This window comes from Camarhynchus parvulus, chromosome 3 (assembly GCF_901933205.1).
Source record: "Camarhynchus parvulus chromosome 3, STF_HiC, whole genome shotgun sequence".
NCBI lineage: Eukaryota > Metazoa > Chordata > Aves > Passeriformes > Thraupidae > Camarhynchus > Camarhynchus parvulus.
Window position 1 is genome coordinate 112,495,726 of NC_044573.1, and position 21,673 is coordinate 112,517,398.

At 52.1% G+C, this 21,673-nt stretch overlaps 1 protein-coding gene across 2 annotated transcripts in view; it reads left to right on the top strand.

The window, feature by feature from the left end:
* Positions 1-241: 241 nt before the first annotated feature.
* Positions 242-21,673, top strand: part of ASXL2 (ASXL transcriptional regulator 2) — a 69,946-nt gene continuing 48,514 nt past the window's right edge. Inside the window, exon 1 of one of the 2 annotated variants that reach the window (XM_030945243.1) lies at positions 242-383. In XM_030945243.1, the coding sequence (XP_030801103.1) occupies positions 327-383 (57 nt within the window). In that variant the 5' untranslated portion in view covers positions 242-326. The remainder of the gene's footprint in view (positions 384-21,673) is intronic. The other variant, XM_030945242.1, reaches the window with a different exon arrangement.

Sequence of the window (21,673 nt, forward strand, 5' to 3'; positions counted from 1 at the left end):
GGCACTCCCGCCGCCATCTTCGCTCCCCCTCAGGCGCCGCCGCCATCTTTGCTCGTCCCTCCGAGAGGCGGGAACGCGCCCGGGCGAGGGCAGGATGGGCGTGGCTTCACTAGAAGCCCCGCCCCTTCCCCGCGCCGTGGGCGGGGCCGGCGGGCGGGGTCACATGACCGCGGCCCGTGCGTAGCCAGAGCCAACATGGCGGCGGCGGCGGGCGCTGGGGCCGCCGCTCTCGGCGCCGCTCGCCTTTAAGGGGCCGCCGCCCCCGCCCCGCCGCCCCCGCGCCCGCCGGACACCCCCCGAGCGCCCCGAGCCCCGCCGCGTCCGACATGAGGGAGAAGGGCCGCAAGAAGAAGGGCAGGACCTGGGCAGAGGCCGCCCGGACGGTGCGCGGGGGGCCGCGGGGCGGGTCGGAGGCCGCGGGGCGGGTCGGGGCGCTCCCGCCGGGGCTCGGGGGGGCGGCGGGGCCCGCCCGGCCGCCTGCAGAGCCGGGGGGGTTATCGTGACCCGGGCTCCGGTTGCTCCGTGCTTCCCGGCAGGGATTGCCCCAGGAAGCGGCGTGGGGAGGGATTGCCGCTTGCATTTGCTGCGGCGAGCGAGGGTGGAAGTCAGAGCCGCCAGCAAGTGAGAGGCACAGGGCGTTTTTCGGTGTTTGCGGGGTTTTTCGGTGTTTGCGGTGCTTTCCGTGCAGCTGGACACGCTCAGGTGCTGAGCTGCCCCAGGTCAGGCAGAGCTGCACATACTAAAAAGTGAATTTTTGTCTCCCGGTGTCCCAGCGGGGCCGGGTTTGTCGCTGTCCTGTCGCTGGCCGTCCCTGTGAGGGCCGGGCACGGAGGGTGGAGAAAAGGGAAGTTCGGAATATGGGACGGGAATGAGAGAGGAAACTCCACAGGCGCGAAACGCTGAGCTCTGAGAGCTCTGCTCGCCCTTCCCAGGTCGGGATAAATCCCCCTCGCGGAGAGGGGGAGGAGCTGGGGCGCTGGGAACCCTCCTGGAAGAGGGATCTGTTCAAACAAGACTTGAAAAGGCTGGCTGGGGAGCAAATGTAAATAGAAACCTGCGGCTGAGACTTGCAAGGGATATTTTAATAAATAAATTCACTTGGACCTCGTGTTTACAGCTTGAAAGGCATCAGAGTAGCTGCTGTGTTCAGGAGATGCGGTGCAGGTGGAGATTTTTAAGAAATAATTGGCTGGCTTGCAGGAAGTTGCTCTCCATGTGTTTTTGTGTGTAATTTTAACAGTTTCTTTTGGAAGAGCAGTGGCAGGGTCTCCAGTGGAGGGTTGAGGTGGGATCAGCTCTTTTCCAGCCTCTCTGCACTGCTGTCCATCCACTGAGCCCCTCCAGAATCCACTTAAGGGCTGAACTCTCCACTGAGCCCTGTCACCCCTGCAGGCTGCACCTTGCCCAGAGCCAGGAGAAAGGGGGAGAGGATGAGCCAATCCCTGCCAAAAGCCCAGCTCTGGCAAAGCTGTGTGCTCAGCAGCACTGCCAGAGGACTCTGGTCAAACTCCAGCTCCAGTGTCCCCGAGGTTTGGCTGAGTTTTGGGGCAGAAATCCTGGCTGGGGTTCTTGTTGTGCGCTGGGCTTGGAGGGAAGGTTGTACAGCTGTGCTGGGGAAGGGAAGAGCTCTCAGGTGCCTTGTCCTTCTGCTTTTGGAAGGTGACATAAAACTGTCCCCGAGCTCAGGAATGTCTCCAGGTGTCCCCTCTGTGTGGAGGTTCCTTCACTGAGCTCTGGGGTGACCCCAAGAGTCCCTGGGCTGCAGGGGCTGGGCCTGGGGCTCTGCTTGTCCCAGGATCAGATCATCCAGCTTGGAAAAACCTTCCCAGTGCCAGCTGTGCCCAATGCCCACCTTGTCCCCAGCCCAGGGCACTCAGTGCCACATCCAGGTGACACCTGCAGGGATGGGCACTGCAAACCTCCCTGGGCAGCCCCTGCCAAGGCCTGAGCACCCTTTCCATGCAGAAATTCCTCCTGGTGTCCACCCTGAGCCTGCCCTGGCCCAGCCTGAGGCCATTTCCCCTTGGCCTGTCCCTGTTCCCTGGGAGCAGAGCCCGACCCCCCCTGGCTGTCCCCTCCTGGCAGGGACTTGTGCAGAGCCACAGGGTCCCCCCTGAGCCTCCTTTGCTCCAGGCTGAGCCCCTTCCCAGCTCCCTCAGCTGCTCCTCACAGACCTGGCTCTCCAGGCAAGCTTGTCCCGGGGAACTCCCCAGCCCCCTGCAGAGCAGCCTCAGGTCATCCCAGCTGCATTTTCTGTTCCCCTGTGCCTCCTCCCCTGCTCTCTCACCTCTGCCCTGCTGCTCACAGGTGGCTGAGGCAGCTAAACCAGCAAAAACCTTGTTTTTTTTTTAACTAACTTCTGGTGCTGATCTGTTCTTGTTCCACTTTAGTCCTCCAGGCCAGGAGTTTGGGGTTAGGTCTCCTCCAGCTCTGGAGTACACTGAGGTGATTTATTCTTGAATTAACTGAATGCATTGGAGCAGCTCCGAGGTGGGACATGGCAGTGGAAGGAGGGAATTCCATGGAACTGCTTTGCAGAGCTCTGGGGCTGCTCAGTGGGGCAGCGGGAGGTGAGGGAAGGTCCCCAGGAGGGCAGGAAGTCACTGTTGATAAACAGCTTGCTCTCATTTCCTGCCTTGCTCTGCAGCTGCACTGAGCTGGGAGCAGCTGCTGCCCCTGCTGGGACAGGGCTGGGGTCTCTGCAGCTCCAAACCCCCCTGCAGGAGGGGGAAAAGCTGCTGGGACAGGGCTGGGGTCTCTGCAGCTCCAAACCCCCCTGCAGGAGGGGGAAAAGCTGCTGGGACAGGGCTGGGGTCCCTGCAGCTCCAAACCCCCCTGCAGGAGGGGGAAAAGCTGCTGGGACAGGGCTGGGGTCTCTGCAGCTCCAAACCCCCCTGCAGGAGGGGGAAAAGCTGCTGGGAGAGGGCTGGGGTCCCTGGGCCCAAACCCCCTGCAGGAGGGGGAAAAGCTGCTGGGACAGGGCTGGGGTCTCTGCAGCTCCAAACCCACCTGCAGGAGGGGGAAAAGCTGCTGCTGGGAGTTCAGAGGGTGGGCAGCACACAGATTGTGTTCAGGCTGTGCCAGGGCTGGGGATGTGCCAGGTTCAGGTTGTGATCCTGCAGCCAGAGCTGTGCCAGGCTCAGGGTCCTGCAGCCAGAGCTGTGCCAGGCTCAGGCTCAGGGTCCTGCACCCAGAGCTGTGCCAGGATCAGGTTGTGATCCTGCACCCAGAGCTGTGCCAGGCTGTGATCCTGCACCCAGAGCTGTGCCAGGCTGTGATCCTGCACCCAGAGCTGTGCCAGGATCAGGGTCCTGCAGCCAGAGCTGTGCCAGGCTCAGGGTCCTGCAGCCAGAGCTGTGCCAGGCTCAGGGTCCTGCAGCCAGAGCTGTGCCAGGCTCAGGGTCCTGCAGCCAGAGCTGTGCCAGGCTCAGGGTCCTGCAGCCAGAGCTGTGCCAGGCTCAGGATCAGGATCCTGCAGCCAGAGCTGTGCCAGGCTCAGGGTCCTGCACCCAGAGCTGTGCCAGGCTGTGTGTGCACAGCCAGGGGGATGCCAAGGCTGTGCCCAAGCCCAGGGCCCTGCTCTGGCAGCCCAGGGTCATCAGAGAGCTGGCACTGCTGCCTGGGCACCCAGTGCTGGCAGGGAGGGTGACTCGGGGCTAGGACTGGCTTTAGTCTTGCCTGGAATGTTTGTCCTGCTGCCTCCCACACCCCCAGGGCAGGGGGATTGTGCCCCTGTGCCCAGGTGAGAGCCCACCTGCCCTGGGCATTCCAACAGCACAAGGACCTGGAGCTGCTGCAGAGAGCCCAGAGGAGCCCTGGAGCCAGGCTGGGAGAGCTGGGGGTGCTCACCTGGAGAGGAGAAGGATCCAGGGAGAGCTCAGAGCCCCTGGCAGGGCCTGAAGGGGCTCCAGGAGAGCTGCAGAGGGACTGGGGACAAGGGATGGAGGGACAGGAGCCAGGGAATGGCTCCCACTGCCAGAGGGCAGGGCTGGGTGGGATCTTGGGATATTGGGGTGCTGGCTGTCAGGGTGGGCAGGCCCTGGCACAGGGTGCCCATGATGCCTCAGGTTTGGCTTTTCTATTTTTCACATCCTGTGCTGCTTTAGTGGGTGGGTCTGGGTTTCACATCAGGGGATGGTGAGCTCTGTGCACAGAGCAGGGAGACAAAACAATTCCTGCTCCAGCTGGGCACCAAGGAGAAAGGATCCAAATCTCAGGCCCAAGAGCACAAACAGCATGGGCTGAAGAGAGAAAACAAGCAGGATGGGACTGCCGGGGCTAAAGCTGGAATGGGACAATGAACTGCAAGATGCAAATGGAGCAGAACTGATCCCAGTGACAGACCCCGCGCCTGCTCGCGCATTTTGGGACCATTTTGGTTCATCCTGGGTTCATTTTGGGGCCATTTTGGTTCATCCTGGGTTCATTTTGGGACCATTTTGGTTCATCCTGGGTTCATTTTGGGACCATTTTGGTCTGGCATTTTGGGGCCATTTTGGTTCATCTTGGGTTCATTTTGGGACCATTTTGGTTCATCTTGGGTTCATTTTGGGGCCATTTTGGTTCATCCTGGGTTCATTTTGGGGCCATTTTGGTTCATCCTGGGTGCAGCCCTGGCTGGGCTCTTGTGCTGCCCAGGGTGGATCCATGCAGGAGATGCTTTGAATCAATCCCTGCTTTATTCTTTAGCTCTGTGCAGCCTCTGCTCCAGCTCAGCCTTCCCAAGGCATCACCCAGAGCAGCTGGGGCTGCCCCTGGATCCCTGGCAGTGCCCAGGGCCAGGCTGGACACTGGGACACCCTGGGACAGTGGGAGGTGTCCCTGCCATGGCAGGGGTGGCACTGGGTGAGGTTTAGTGTCTCTTCCAACCCCAACCATCCTGGCATTCTCAAGCACACAGCTGCAGCACTGCCCCTCACAAAAGGGTCACCTCAGTGCTTTGTGTCCAAACAAGTGCCCATCTCCCCCACAGCCCCAGCCCCTCAGCACTGCAGTGTGCTGCAGCAGGAGAAAACCCTTTCCTCAGGTCACCCACGGGGACTTCCCCCAAAAAACCAACCCCAAATCCCTCCAGCCTCAGCCCACTCCAGCTCCCACCTCCCTCCCCACGCACAAAGCACCACAGCAGCCTGGCCGGGCCTTCCAGCCAGGAATGGCATGGGGACAGGTCCCTGTGGCACCACCACAGGGCCAGCAGGGCAGAGCAGGGACAGCAGGGAGCACTCTGCTCTGCCCCTCCCCTCTCTGAGGAAGCTGCAGCCTGGGGACTGTGCTGAACACGGCGACAGGAACAGCAGCAGCTCCAGGGCTGAGCAGCCAGAGCACCCCAGAGAGCTCTCTGTGCCATCTCTGCTGCCAACCCCAGTCCTGGCAGCAGTGGAACCAGGGCAGCTCCAACCCCAGCCCCACTGGGCACCACTGTGGTGACCAGGGAATGCTTTGGGTGGAAAACAACATCACAGCTCACCCAGCTCCGTGGCAGGGACACTGCCACTGTCCCAACCCCAGTGTCCAGCCTGGCCCTGGGCACTGCCAGGGATCCAGGGGCAGCCCCAGCTGCTCTGGGTGATGCCTTGGGAAGGCTGAGCTGGAGCAGAGGCTGCACAGAGCTAAAGAATAAAGCAGGGATTGATTCAAAGCATCTCCTGCATGGATCCACCCTGGGCAGCACAAGAGCCCAGCCAGGGCTGCACCCAGGATGAACCAAAATGGCCCCAAAATGAACCCAAGATGAACCAAAATGGCCCCAAAATGAACCCAAGATGAACCAAAATGGTCCCAAAATGAACCCAAGATGAACCAAAATGGTCCCAAAATGAACCCAAGATGAACCAAAATGGTCCCAAAATGAACCCAAGATGAACCAAAATGGCCCCAAAATGAACCCAAGATGAACCAAAATGGTCCCAAAATGAACCCAAGATGAACCAAAATGGTCCCAAAATGAACCCAAGATGAACCAAAATGGTCCCAAAATGAACCCAAGATGAACCAAAATGGTCCCAAAATGCGCAGCCAGGCACGGGGTCTGTCACTGGGATCAGTTCTGCTCCATTTGCATCTTGCAGTTCATTGTCCAGTTACAGCTTTAGATTATCTAGTCCCATCCTTCTTGTTTTTCTCTCTTCTGTTTGTGCTCTTGGGCCTGAGATTTGGATCCTTTCTCCTTGGTGCCCAGCTGGAGCAGGAATTGTTTTGTCTCCCTGCTCTGTGCACAGAGCTCACCATCCCCTGATATGAAACCCAGTCCCACCCACTAAAGCAGCACAGGATGTGGAAAATATAAAAGCTAAACCTGAGGCACCCTGTGCCAGGGCCTGCCCACCTTCCCAGGGAACAATTCCCAATTCCCAAGATCCCACCCAGCCCTGCCCTCTGGCAGTGGGAGCCATTCCCTGGCTCCTCCTGCTCCATCCCCTGTAAATTCGCTCTCTGCATCTTTCCTGTCCACCCCTTCAGGCCCTGCAGGGCCACCCTGAGGTCACCCTGGAGCTTCCCTTGTGCAGGTGAACAATCCCAGCTCTCGCAGCCTTTCCTCCAGCAGAGCTGCTCCATCCTCTGATCACCTTGGTGCCTCCTGTTCTCCAAAGCTCTCTCTCCTCCCTGATTGTTCCTGGCAAATGTCTGGAGGCTGCTGTGGAGCCCAGCAGGCTCCTCCTGGAGAGCCTGGCAAGGTTTGTCGCATCTCAGGGAGGTGTTGCACAAGGTGCTGCAGCAGAAGGTTCAGGGATTAATCCCAGCTTGCAGAATGAGCTGATACCTGGAGCTGGTGAAGTCTTCCTGTTTGTTTTGTTTTGGTTTTTTTTTTTTTCCTGGAGGGAATTGTTTGTTGCTCTGTTGGGCTTTCTGGTGGCGCTCTGTTTTGTTTTTAAGGCCCTGGGGATTATCACAGCTCCTTCCCTGTTCCCAGGCTGTGGCCAGGGATGAATTTCCAAGGCAGACACAGAGCTGAGGTTGAGGGCTGCTCTGTCCCAGCTGGAAAATGCCTTTGCAGAGGTTTCTGAAGGACAGGGCAGGTGGTGGCCACAGCTCTGGGGACTGAGGCACTGTCTGGTGTCCTCCCAGCCCGTGACACAGCTCTGTGGCTGCTGCCAGGGAATCACCTTGGCACCGCTTCCAGGGAAACAGCTCCTGGCTGGGCAGGGCTTGGCACACACCCTGTCACACGTCCATGGAGAAGGGCACTTTGCTTCACTCCTCACTCACACACATCCCCAGGCAGCTGCAGCTCTTGGATGGATTTTTCCTGAATTTTTTTTCAAGTTATTCTGGAAGGATTTCTGTGCTGGGGCACCTCCAGTGCTGGGGGCAGCTCTGGGCCCCTCCTGCCAGGACAGACCTGCAGGGGCTGCAGCGTGTCCAGGGAAGGGAACAGAGCTGGGGGGAATGGAGCCCCAGGAGGGGCTGAGGGAGCTGGGAAGGGGCTCAGCCTGGAGCAAAGGAGGCTCAGGGGGGACCTTGTGGCTCTGCACAAGTCCCTGCCAGGAGGGACAGCCAGGGGGGTTGGGCTCTGCTCCCAGGGAACAGGGACAGGCCAAGGGGAAATGGCCTCAGGCTGGGCCAGGGCAGGCTCAGGGTGGACACCAGGAGGAATTTCTGCATGGAAAGGGTGCTCAGGCCTTGGCAGGGGCTGCCCAGGGAGGTTTGCAGTGCCCATCCCTGCAGGTGTCACCTGGATGTGGCACTGAGTGCCCTGGGCTGGGGACAAGGTGGGCATTGGGCACAGCTGGGACTGGATGGGCTGGAGGGATTTTCCCGCCTCAGGGATCCTGGGATTCTGTCACTTCCCAGTAAAGCCAGATTGCAGCTGTGGGCTCAGCTTCATCCTCTGACACCTGCACTTCTGCTCCTGGGAGTTGTAGTGAGCTGAAATCTGCTTTAAGCTCATCCTGGGCATCTCTAACACACAAATGGAGGCTTAAAAACGGTTCCTGTGTGGACCCAGAACTTGTGCAGGATGAGGGGGAAGTGTAATCCCCTCTAATGGCTGCAGCAAACCAGCAGACTACAAAATCCTCCTTCCAGTCACAATAATCCCATTATTGGCCTGCTGTTTGAAACACTAATTTCCAAGTTCCTTTGCTCCTGCTGGGAATTTTAACCTCTTGAAGGGCTCTGAGTTGCTGCAGATGCCCCCCCTGCAGCTGTGGCTGTGCAGGTGGTTGCTGGGGCTCAGTGGGGCCCATTTTTCATAGGTGGGGCTGCTTTGATTGTAATTACAAGTCCAATTAGCAGCACAGCGCTTCAGCAGCTGCCCCAGGGCCTGGCTCTGGGCTTGGCAGGGCTGCCCACCTTTCCCAGGGTGTCAGAGCAGCTGGAAAAGCCTGGAATGTGCAGAGCAGGGTGTGTGAGGAGCTGGGGGAACAGGGAGGGGTGGCTGTGCCAGGAGGGGAGCCCCCAGGTGTGCCCCCAGTGCCTCTCCCAGCACGATGCCATGCTGTGAAAATTCAAATTGCCAGGTGGAGATGTGGGCAGCTCTTCACCTCTGCTGTGCTCCAGGAGAGAAATTCAGTGCTGGTGAGGGATCCCAAAGATATTCCCTGTATTCCATAGAGTCACAGAGCAGTTTGGGTTGGAAAGGAGTTTAAATCTGACCTCATGCAATGGCAGGGACAGCTTCCACTGTCCCAGGGTGCTCCAGCCCCAGTGTCCAACCTGGCCTTGGGCAATTCCAGGGGCAGCCCCAGCTGCTCTGGGAATTCCATCCCAGCCCCTCCCCACCTTCAAAGGGAGCAATTTCCTTGTTTAGAGCCATAAATGTGCTCTAAATGTAGGTGTGGATTTTACCATGGAGCTCAGCCACGCTTTGGCTTGGTCTGTCTTGTGAGAAACGCTATTCACTTCTAAAAAATTTAAAAGGTTTATTAAAACCGTATCAAAAATACAACAGCAGACTGAATAGAGAAAATAGGCACTGGGAGCAGAGGATTTTTCCCACCATGTCCTCACCTACACATTGGGGTTTTGCTTTTTAACCCTTTAGTCCCTGCCAAAGTTGTGTCCATTCATTGACTCCTTTTTGTTGTCCAGTGGTGGAGTTTAAATCCTTAAGTCCTGATTGGAGGTCAGGTACTGCCATAGTGACAATCCCACCCTCCCAAATTCCCAAACCCAGGGCACCCCTATCAAAGTTTGGTTCATGGGATTTGGGCAGGGAGGGTAAAACATAATGATAAATCTATTAAAGTTCTCCTAACATATGTACATTATATTTACCTTTTAATTGTGAGTCAACCATGGCATCCCTCATCTGTCACATCCTAGTTCATGGGATTTGGGCACTGGGGGTAAAAGATAACTATAAAATTTCTCCTAACATGTATACATGATATTTACCTTTTAATTGTGAGAGTCAGCCATGGCATTACTCACAGTCTGGTTCCTGTGATTTGGGCAGGGGGGGTAAGACAAATCTATAAAACTTCTCCTAACATGCATACAGGATATTTATCTTTTAATTGTGAGAGTCTCCATGGCATTGCTCATCTGTTACAGTTTGTTTCATATGATTTGGGCAGGGGGTAAAAGATAACTACAAATCTATAAAGATTCTCCTAACATGCATACATGATAATTGTGAGAATCTCCATGGCATCACTCGTCTGTGACAGCCTGGTTCATGGGATTTGGGCATTCGGGGTAAAACAAAATGATAAATCTACAAAACTTCTCCTAACATATGTACAGGATATTTACCTTTTAATTGTGAGAGTCACCCATGGCATCACTCATCTGTCACATCCTAGTTCATAGGATTTGGGCAGGTGGGGTAAAAGATAACTATAAATATAAAACTTCTAACATATATACATGAGATTTACCTTTTAATTGTGAATCAACCATGGCATCACTCATCTGCCACAGTCTGGTTCATGGGATTTGGGCAGGGGGGGTAAAACATAATGATAAATCTATAAAACTTCTCCTAACATGCATACGTGAAATTTAGCTTTTAATTGTGAGAGTCTCCATGGCATCACTCATCTGCCACAGTCTGGTTCATGGGATTTGGGCGGGGGTAAAACATAATGATAAATCTATAAAACTTCTCCTAACATATGTACATGATACTTACCTTTTAATTGTGAGTGTCAACCATGGCATCCCTCATCTGTCATCGTTTGGTTCATGTGATTTGGGCAGGGAGGGTGAAATATAATGATAAATCTATAAAAGTTCTCCTGACATGTATACATGATATTTACCTTTTAATTGTGAGAGTCACCCATGGCATTGCTCATCTGTCACAGCCTGGTTCATGGCAATTGGGCAGGGGGTGTAAAAGATAACTATAAAACTTCTCCTAACATATATACAGGATATTTACCTTTTAATTGTGAGAGTCACTCATGGCATTGTTCATCTGTCACACTCTGGTTCATAGGATTTGGGCAGGTGGGGTAAAAGATAACTATAAATATAAAACTTCTAACATATATACATGATATTTACCTTTTAATTGTGAATCAACCATGGCATCACTCATCTGTCACCGTCTGGTTCATGGGATTTGGGCAGGGGGGGTAAAACATAATGATAAATCTATAAAACTTCTCCTAACATGCATACGTGAAATTTAGCTTTTAATTGTGAGAGTCACCATGGCATCACTCATCTGCCACAGTCTGGTTCATGGGATTTGGGCAGGGGGGGTAAAACATAATGATAAATCTATAAAACTTCTCCTAACATATGTACATGATACTTACCTTTTAATTGTGAGTGTCAACCATGGCATCCCTCATCTGTCATCGTTTGGTTCATGTGATTTGGGCAGGGAGGGTGAAATATAATGATAAATCTATAAAAGTTCTCCTGACATGTATACATGATATTTACCTTTTAATTGTGAGAGTCACCCATGGCATTGCTCATCTGTCACAGCCTGGTTCATGGCAATTGGGCAGGGGGTGTAAAAGATAACTATAAAACTTCTCCTAACATATATACAGGATATTTACCTTTTAATTGTGAGAGTCACTCATGGCATTGTTCATCTGTCACACTCTGGTTCATAGGATTTGGGCAGGTGGGGTAAAAGATAACTATAAATATAAAACTTCTAACATATATACATGATATTTACCTTTTAATTGTGAATCAACCATGGCATCACTCATCTGTCACCGTCTGGTTCATGGGATTTGGGCAGGGGGGGTAAAACATAATGATAAATCTATAAAACTTCTCCTAACATGCATACGTGAAATTTAGCTTTTAATTGTGAGAGTCACCCATGGCATCACTCATCTGGTTCATGGGATTTTTGCAGGGGGATTTTGGAGCTGCTGCAGCCCTGGGGCAGCTCCTCCTGCTCAGGCTGTGCTCTCCTCCCCAGGCAGCTCAGCCCTGCCCCTGGGCATTGCAGGGCAAGGTTTTTGCACTGTAAAACCCCAAATCAGGGATGTTTCCTGGTGTAAAACCCCAGGGTTGGTTTGGGTTGGAGGGACCTGAGGGATCACCATGTGCCACCCCCTTTGCAGCAGCTGCAGGAGGTGGATCTGGTGGCTGCAGTAACAACTCTGGTGGCTGGGACAAATAAATCAAATAAATCAGCTTCTGTTAAATGTACTTGGATGTGCTCTCAGGGGGTTTTGTGATTTCCTCTGCCATATCTCATTGGCAGGGCCAGAAGTGATTCTTTGGCTGTATTCAAGTCCTTTTCCCTTATTGTCTTTCACCTGAGCTCTGTCCATTCTGTCATGGAATGGTTCTCAGTTCTGTCCAGTCTCTCACAGAATGGTTCTGAATTCTGTCCAGTGTATCATGGCATGTTTTGAGTTCTGGCCAATGGAATGGTTTAGAGTTCTGTCCAATATTTCATGGAATGGTTTGGAGTTCTGTCCAATGGAATGGTTCTGAGTTCTGTCCAGTCTCTCATGGAATAGTTTGGAGTTCTGGCCAATATTTCATGGAATGGTTTGGAGTTCTGTCCAATCTCTCATGAAATGGTTTTGAGTTCTATCTGGTCTCTCATGGACTGGTTTTTGAGTTCTGTCAAATATTTCATGAAATGGTTCTGAGTTCTGTCCAGTCTCTCTTAGAATGGTTCTGAGCTCTGTCCAGTATTTCATGGAATAGTTTTGAGTTCTGTCCAATGTTTCATGGAATGGTTTTGAGTTCTGTCCAATCTCATGGAATAGTTTTGAGTTCTGTCCAGTATTTCATGGAATGGTTTTGAGTTCTGTCCAATCTCATGGAATAGTTTTGAGTTCTGTCCAATATTTCATGGAATGGTTTTGAGCTCCCTTTGGAGAGTGTTGGGGTTCAGGGAGGCTCAGGCTTTCTCCTTCATCCTGCTCTCATGTGCTTGCATCCTATTCTTCATCAAAAGCAGAAAAATCATTGTGTCATTTCTGGCTCTGGTAGTCCTGGGGTTGTTTTTTCCCATGGCATGTTTATGAAAAGAGGGAAATTCAAATTGTGCAGCCCCTAGGGTGGTACAGGCTGAAATGATGTTGTGAAAATTCAAATTGTGCAGTGTGGCCCAGGCTGAGATGATGTGAAAATTCAAATTATGCAGACTCCTGTGTGGCCCAGGCTGAGATGCTGATGTGAAAATTCAAATTGTGCAGCCCCCAGTGTGGCCTGGTCCTGACCTGCAGCTGCTCCCAGGCACACCAGAATGCTTGAGATGTAGATTTGCTTTTTCTATGATTTTCAGTTTTTCTGCTTCTCTGGGTCTGTTTGGAGGAGTAAGAATGGAGAGCAAAGAGTGTTGGAGTCCTGGATGCTGAGAATTTTAAATTTTCTGTGCTGAAGGGCACAGACCCACAAGAAAATACTGTATTTGACCTGAAGCCATAGAAAAAGCTTCAAAAATTAATTAATAACACTAAAATTATGAGTGTATAATTTGATTAAAAGTGTATAACATCACTAAGCTAAAAACTTTAAAATATAATAATATATAAAAAACAAAATAAAAATTTTAAAACAAAAACTAATCCTTCATAAGTTTAAATAATATTTTACAATTAGACAAAAAACCCCGCATTACAAACTTTTAAGTGATGAATTCTTAAGGCAAAAATAAAAATAATTTAAATATCATTTCTTAATTAAATAGTTTAACCTTGAAATCCTTATAACAAAAAATAGTGAACCATTTTATTTAACCCTTGGTGGAGTCCCCATCCCTGGGTGTGTTTGACAAAGCCTGGATGTGGCACTGGGGGCCAGGGTTGAGTTGAGCTGTTGGGGCTGGGTTGGACTCAGTGATCTTCAAGGTCTCTTCCAACCCAGTGATTCTGGGAATTCTGGGAATTGGGACACGCAGGACAGATGTTGGGACACGCAGGACAGATGTTGGGACACACAGGACAGATGTTGGGACACGCAGGACAGATGTTGGTACAGGAAAGGTGTTGAGACACGCAGGACAGGTGTTGGACACGCAGGACAGATGTTGGGACACGCAGGACAGGTGTTGGGACACGCAGGACAGATGTTGGGACACACAGGACAGATGTTGGGACACGCAGGACAGATGTTGGGACACGCAGGACAGGTGTTGGACACGCAGGACAGATGTTGGGACACGCAGGACAGGTGTTGGGACACGCAGGACAGGTGTTGGGACACACAGGACAGATGTTGGGACACGGGGACAGGTGTTGGAGGACAGGTGTTGGGACACGAGACGGTGTTGGGACAAGACAGGTGTTGGGACACACAGGACAGGTGTTGGGACACGTGGGACAGATGTTGGGACGGAGAGATGTTGGGACACGACAGATGTTGGGACACGGGACAGGTGTTGGGACACGCAGGACAGATGTTGGGACACACAGGACAGATGTTGGGACACACAGGACGGGTGTTGGGACACGCAGGACAGGTGTTGGACACGCAGGACAGATGTTGGGACACGGAACAGGTGTTGGGACACGAGGACAGATGTTGGGACACACAGGACAGATGTTGGGACACGCAGGACAGATGTTGGGACGAGGACAGGTGTTGGGACACGAGACAGGTGTTGGACCGCACAGGACAGATGTTGGGACACGCAGGACAGGTGTTGGGACACGCAGGACAGATGTTGGGACACACAGGACAGATGTTGGGACACGCAGGACAGATGTTGGGACACGCAGGACAGGTGTTGGGACACGCAGGACAGATGTTGGGACACACAGGACAGATGTTGGGACACACAGGACGGGTGTTGGGACACACAGGACAGGTGTTGGGACACGCAGGACAGGTGTTGGGACACGCAGGACAGATGTTGAGATGCTGGGTTATTGGGACAGTCAACCCTGAGTCATTTTATCTTTTGTCTTTTTCTGACTGCCCCTTGTAAAAATAAACCTCTGTATTAAAATTTTTCCGTTTTAAATGGAAATTTAAAAATTACAATTTCCCCACACTCCACTGAATTTGTGATTTGCTCGCTGTCACTGGGTTTAAGGTGAAAAACCTTTGATTGACATCTACTGAGTGACTCTGTCAGGGGATCCATGCTGGAATAGTGGTGACAAATGGCTCAGGCTTGAATTTGCTTCGCAGTAACTTCCTGAGGAAGGCCAAACCTTCGCTGCCACCTGGCCAAGGTTTGGCACAAGGTGGCACAAACCCAGCCAGGCTGCTTCCCTGAACTCCCAGGGAAAAGCCAGGAGCTTTTCTGGAGAAGGGCAGCAGAGCTGGTAAGGGATCAGGAGCACAAAGAGGGGCTGAGCTTGTTTAGCCTGGAGGGTGTTGTTGTTGTTATTATTATTATTATTATTATTATTATTATTATTATTATTATTACTCTTTACAGCCTGAAAGAAGGCTGTCAAAAGGTGAGTTTTGGTCTCTTCTCCCAGCTAGAGGACAAGAGGAAATGCCATCTTGTTGCTCAAGGGAAGGTTTAAGATTGAATAGCAGGAAAAATTTCACGCAGAAATGATTGCTGAGCATTGGAACAGGATGCCCAGGGAAGTGATGGAGTGACCATTCCTGAAAGAATTAAAAAGACATAAATGTGCCTGTTAGGGACACAGTTTAGTGGTGGACTTGACAGTGATTAATAAAAATATCATACACACAAATATTTTATAATTTTTAAGATTTCTGACATTTGGAAATGTCTTATTTTATTTTCTTGTTTCTTTCTTACTTTCTTTCTTGCTTTCTTTCTTGCTTTCTTTCTTGCTTTCTTTCTTGCTTTCTCTACACAAATGACTCAATGTTTCTTGGTTATTTGTGGACATCACACCAGGGAAAATAAAATGGAAAGAGACTGGGCTCCAACATGTACATGTTTTCTGAATGGGAGAAACATTTGGTTTGTCCCAAATGCCTGAATGTCCCCTCAGGCACTGAGCTCCTTGTGGGGTGTCCAGGGTGTCCTGATGGGGCTGGAGGGGCACCCACAGCCGTGGCACAGCTCCTTCCCCAGGCTGCACCACCACCTGTGCCAGGATGAGGGACTGATCCCAGCCCAAAACAGCATCACCTCCTCCTTTAATGAAGAAAAGCTTCATGGAGGAGTTTGCCAAGCAGCTCCACACCCTCGTGGGCACTGCATTTCCCAACATCTGTCCTGTGTGTCCCAGCATCTGTCCTGTGTGTCCCAACATCCCAGCATCTGTCCTATGTGTCCCAGCATCCCAACATCTGTCCTGTGTGTCCCAGCATTTGTCCTGTGTGTCCCAACATCTGTCCTGTGTGTCCCAACATCTGTCCTGTGTGTCCCAACATCCCAACATCTGTCCTGTGTGTCCCAACATCTGTCCTGTGTATCCCAACATCCCAACATCTGTCCTGTGTATCCCAACACCCCAACATCTGTCCTGTGTCTCCCAACATCTGTCCTGTGTGTCCCAACATCCCAACATCTGTCCTATGTGTCCCAACATCTGTCCTGTGTGTCCCAACATCAACTGTCCTGTGTGTCCCAATTTTCCCAACATCCCAACATCTGTCCTTGTGTCCCAGTCCAATTCATTTTCCCAACATCTGTCCTGTGTATCCCAACAGCCCAACATCTGTCCTGTGTGTCCCAACATCTGTCCTGTGTGTCCCAACATCTGTCCTGTGTGTCCCAGCATCTGTCCGTGTGTCCCAACATCCCAACATCTGTCCTGTGTGTCCCCTCTGCCTGTCCCAGCACCTGTCATTTCCCAACATCCCAACATCTGTCCTGTGTTCCCAACATCTGTCTGTGTTCCCAATAGTCACATTGTCGTGTGTCCCCTAAGTGGTGACAGCTGGGAAATGGTGACATTGGGACAATGGTGACAGTGGTGACAATGGGAAATTATGACAGTGGGAAATGGTGACAATGGGACAACGGGAAATGATGACATTGGGATAGTGGGGAATGATGACATTGGGACAGTGGTGACAATGGTGACAATGGGGAATGATGACATTGGGACATTGGGAAATGGTGACATTGGGACAGTGGTGGCACTGGGAAATGGTGACATCGGGACAGTGGTGACAGTGGGACAGTGGTGACAATGGGAAATGGTGACATTGGGACAATGTTGACAATATAAAATGTTGACATTGGGACAGTGGTGACAATGGGAAACGATGACATTGGGACAGTGGTGACAATGGGAAATTATGACATTGGGACAGTGGTGACAGTGGGACAATGGTGACATTGGGAAATAGTGACAGTAGGGACATTGGGACAGTGGTGACAATGGGTAATGGTGACAATGGAAAATGGTGACAGTGGTGACAGTGGTAAATGGTGACATTGGGACAATGTTGACAATATAAAATGGTGACACTGAGACAATGGTGACAATGGGACAGTGGTAACAATGGGAAATGGTGACAATGGGACAATGGTGACATTGGGAAATGGTGACAGTAGGGACATTGGGACAGTGGTGACAATGGGTAATGGTGACAATGGGAGTGACATTGGGACAATGGGAAATGGTGACAATGGGAAATAGTGACATTGGGACAGCAGTGACAATGGGAAATAGTGATATTGGGACAGTGGTGACAATGGGAAATGGTGACAATGGTGACAGTGGGACAATGGTGACAATGGGAAGTGGTGACATTGTGACAGTAGTGACAATGGAAGATGGTGACATTGGGACAATGTTGACAATATAAAATGGTGACATTGTGACAATGGGAGATGGTGACAGGGGTGACAATGGGAAATGGTGACATTGTGACAATGGGAAATGGTGACACTGACAGTGGTGACAATGGGAGATGCTCCAGCCCTGTGCCAGCTCCATGGCTGAAGGCAGGCGCTGCTGCAGGGCTGCAGCTCAAACATGAATTTAATCCCAGAATGGACAGCTCAGTGTGCTGCAGTGCTGCAGGTCTGCTTTGTGTGAACCCTGAATTCCTGAGCTGTGGGGGGCAGCCTCAGTGGACAGCCAGGAGTGGTGCAGGTCTGTCTTAGGAATAATAATTACAACTGATAATTATCTCTTGCTGGTAATTGTTGCTATAGGACACGAAATAAAACAACACCAACACTGGAACCTCCAAGGTAAAAAGGAGGGCAGTTTATTTTCTGACTCCAACATTTATAGATTCTCAAAAGTGACCCTGGATTGGAGGGTGACAGTGCCACCTCTCCAGTGACACTGGACAAACCAACAGTCCATCAAATGTCTCCTCCTGCAGAAAAGAATGTAAAACAAGGAGTTATTTACAGAAAGTGTGTGAGAAAGTTCCTTACAAGAATGTAAACATCAGAAGGCTTTGAAGAGCTTAGAAGAACAGAGTGACAGATAATTCACTTTTAGATCCCCTGTACAACCTTCTCAAACCCTCAGTGGTGGCACAGAGGGTTTTTTTGGGAAAGGCCACCCTGTTAGTCCCCACAACAGACACAAATCCCTCTCCCACTCGTCCCCACTGTTGTTCCTGGTGTTGTACTTCAGTGCCACCTCGGAGATGCTGTTCCAGTTGAGCTGCTGGGCTGAACTCAGGGGTGTGAATTCAGGGGTGTGAATTCAGGGATGTGAATTCAAGGATGTGAGTTCAAGGATATGAATTCAGGGCTGTGAATTCAAGGGTGTGAATTCGTGGATGTGAATTTAGGGATGTGAATTCAGGGATGTGAATGCAGGGTTGTGAATACAGTGTTGTGAATTCAGGGATGTGAATTTAGGGATGTGAAATCAAGAATGTGAATTCAGGGATGTGAATTCAGGGGTGTGAATTCAGGGATGTGAGTTCAGGGATGTGAGTTCAGGGATGTGAGTTCAGTGGTGTGAATTCGTGGATGTGAATTCAGGGGTGTGAATTCAGGGATGTGAGTTCAGGGATGTGAGTTCAGTGGTGTGAATTCGTGGATGTGAATTTAGGGGTGTGAATTCAGGGATGTGAATTCGTGGATGTGAATTCAGGGGTGTGAATTCAGGGATGTGAATTCGGGAATGTGAATTCAGGGATGTGAATTCGGGAATGTGAATTTATGGATGTGAATTCAGGGCTGTGAATTCAGGGCTGTGAATTCAGGGATTTAAGCTCCCAGGCCAGAAGCTTTGAGTGCTTTTCTAGGGCATCACTCCTGCTTTTCCCCACAAAAATCCACGCTAGCCAGCAAACCTCTCCTGGCCTTTGGGGCTGGTGTAACCCTGTTGGGATTCTTTCAAACTGAGGAGTTGGGCTGGATTCCTGTGGGTCTCTTCCAGCTCAGGATATCCTGTGATTCTCTGGAGCTGTTTGTTCTCCACTTAGAGCTGGGCTTGTCCAGTAGCTGGAGGAGGTTTGGAAGCTGGTGGGAGCTCAGGGCAGTTTCAGAATGGTCGTGGAGTCTTTTGGTTGGACAAGTTTTCCACTGATCTAGAAATGTTCTGTTTGGAGAAGCACCTCAGTGTCCTTGTAGAGAGATACTGGAAATGAAACATCAGAAATGCAGAAAGTTTAGAGGGCAGAGATGGATGGGATATTGGGAATTAGGAATTGTTCCCTGGCAGGGTGGGCAGGGTGCCCAGGGCAGCTGTGGCTGCCCCTGGATCCCTGGTAATGCCCAAGGCCAGGCTGGGCGTTGGGGCAGTGAAGGTTGGGCAGGGATGTCCCCAAGGAAGGAGGTGGCTCTGGGATCTCCCAGCAGGGATGTCCCCAGGGAAGGAGGTGGCTCTGGGATCTCCCAGATGAGCAGGGATGTCCCCAAGGAGGGAGGTGGCTCTGGGATCTCCCAGATGAGCAGGTACCTGTCCATGTCATCAAGGAAGGAGGTGGCTCTGGGGTCTCCCAGCAGGGTTGTCCCCAAGGAGGGAGGTGGCTCTGGGATCTCCCAGATGAGCAGGTACCTGTCCATGTCCCCAAGGAGGGAGGTGGCTCTGGGATCTCCCAGATGAGGCAGGATCTCCCACAGGTATCCTGTCCATGTCCCCAAGGAGGGAGGTGGCTCTGGAGTCTCCCAGATGAGCAGGTACCTGTCCATGTCCCCAAGGAGGGAGGTGGCTCTGGGGTCTCCCAGATGAGCAGGTACCTGTCCATGTCCCCAAGGAGGGAGGTGGCTCTGGAGTCTCCCAGATGAGCAGGTACCTGTCCATGTCCCCAAGGAGGGAGGTGGCTCTGGAGTCTCCCACATGAGCAGGTACCTGTCCATGTCCTCAAGGAAGGAGGTGGCTCTGGGATCTCCCTCCCCTGCTGCTGCTCCAGCCCCTTGCCAGCAGTGTGCCAGCTCAGTGTGAGATGTGCCCTTCAGTGGCACCTGGCTCCTGATGCCGCAGCATTGTCCATTCCTCCCTGACCTCCTTTCTGCCTAAATCCCGGCCAGCATTTGGCTAATGGGATGAGTGGAGCAGATCCTGCAATCTGGGTCAAGTCCTTCATCCCCCTGGGGCTCCTGTTGTGTTTTCTGGGGGTGACTGAGCAGGAATTTCAACATCCACTTTTTAGGGCTGACCCACTTGTGTGCCAGGCTGGCATTGCAGGGCGATTCCCTGCTGGCAGCAAATGGGCAGCTTCTCCCATTTCCATGGTGGCTGCAGCTGGAATTCCCTCCTGGGAAGGGATGGCTGGACGTGGGGCTGAGGTGGAACCAGATGATCAGGTTTTGCTGCCTGGCTCTGCAGAGCTTCTCTGAGCCAGGTGGGAGCTGCTCAGCTGCTGTGCATTCGTGGATTTAGGAAGTTTAGGTTCTATTTCCAGGAAGGAACCCGAGTGGAAGTGCTGGTTGTGTTTATAACATCAGTTTAAAATCCCTCTTTGCATAAGGGAATAACCAATAGGAAGAATTCCAAAGTGCATTTTTGCCAAAGCTTTCATGGGCTGACGTTCTCCTTCACATCCAGCCGTGGAGGATCTCTGGATTAAACCTTGATGGGCTGATAAAACCCCCCCCAAACAACCCCAGCCTCTTCAAACACAGGTTTTAATTGTGAGCACTGGCACAGCCCACAGTCAGGTCTATGTGGGCAGCACTTGCATCACTCAGAGCTTTCCTAAATGCAGCAGGAGTGTGGTCAGCTCGTCCTGCTGCCCGGGGCACAGCCCAGAGCTGCCCGTGCTGCCCAGCAAGGGGGATGGAAATCCCACACTGAGGGAGGGTTTCAGCTCCCTGGGACAGTGCAGGTGGCCCTGCCATGGCAGGGTGGCACTGGATGGGCTGTAGGGTCCCTTCCCACCCAAACCATTCCAGGATTAATGGTTTTTGTTGACAGTGAGCTTGGCTCAGTTGGTCAGAGCCGAGGTTCCTCTCAGACTCTGTCCTGTGGATTTTATTTCTTTACACACAGTGACTAAAAGTGACTCGGGTGAAAGATCTGATACGGGATTAAAAGGGCAGAGGAGAGGGGAGGAGCTACTTAAGGTGTATCAGTTCCTTAAAGGTGCATCTGTTTTGTTGAGAGTCTCTTTAATCCTGGTTCTTCTGGAGCAGCCTGTGTGGCAGCAGAGCCGTGAACTGCTTTGTTTATCTCGGGAGGCTGAGAACTCTGTGAAACATTTCCCGAAGAGCACAGAGAGGCTGTTAGCAGGGCAGTGCCCCCTGAGCTGGGGCTGGGACCTGCTCTGGCTGTCCCCAGGGCTGGCCTTGCCCAGCACAAGGAGCTTTGATCCAGCCAGGACATCGGCTGGGGGAGCCACAGGGCCAGGGAGGGTGGGAAAGGCCTCCAGGATGAGGGGGTGCAGCCTAGTGCTGGGGTCTGTGCCCTGTGCTCTGAGGTTGGTGTGCTTTGGGGGTTCTAGAACCATCTGTGTGCTTTGGGGGGTTCAGGGAGCCCTCTGTGTGCTTTGGGGGTTCTAGAACCATCTGTGTGCTTTGGGGGGTTCAGGGAGCCCTGTGTGTGCTTTGGGGGTTCTGAGAGCCATCTGTGTGCTTTGGGGGTTCAGGGTCTGTTCTACCCTTGTGTGCTTTGGGGGTTCTGGGGCCATCTGTGTTGGGGGTTTAGACCATCTGTGTGCTTTGGGGGTTCTGAGAGCCATCTGTGTGCTTTGGGGGTTCAGGAATCATCTACCTGTGTGCTTTGGGGGTTCAGGGAGCCATCTGTGTGCTTTGGGGGGTTCAGGAGCCCTCTGTGTGCTTTGGGGGTTCAAGGGAGCCATCTGTGTGCTTTGGGGGTTCTAGAACCATCTGTGTGCTTTGGGGGTTCAGGAATCCATCCATCTGTGTGCTTTGGGGGTTCAGGAATCCATCCATCTGTGTGCTTTGGGGGTTCAGGGGCCCATCTGTGTGCTTTGGGGGTTCTAGAACCATCTGTGTGCTTTGGGGGTTCAGGGAACCATCTGTGTGCTT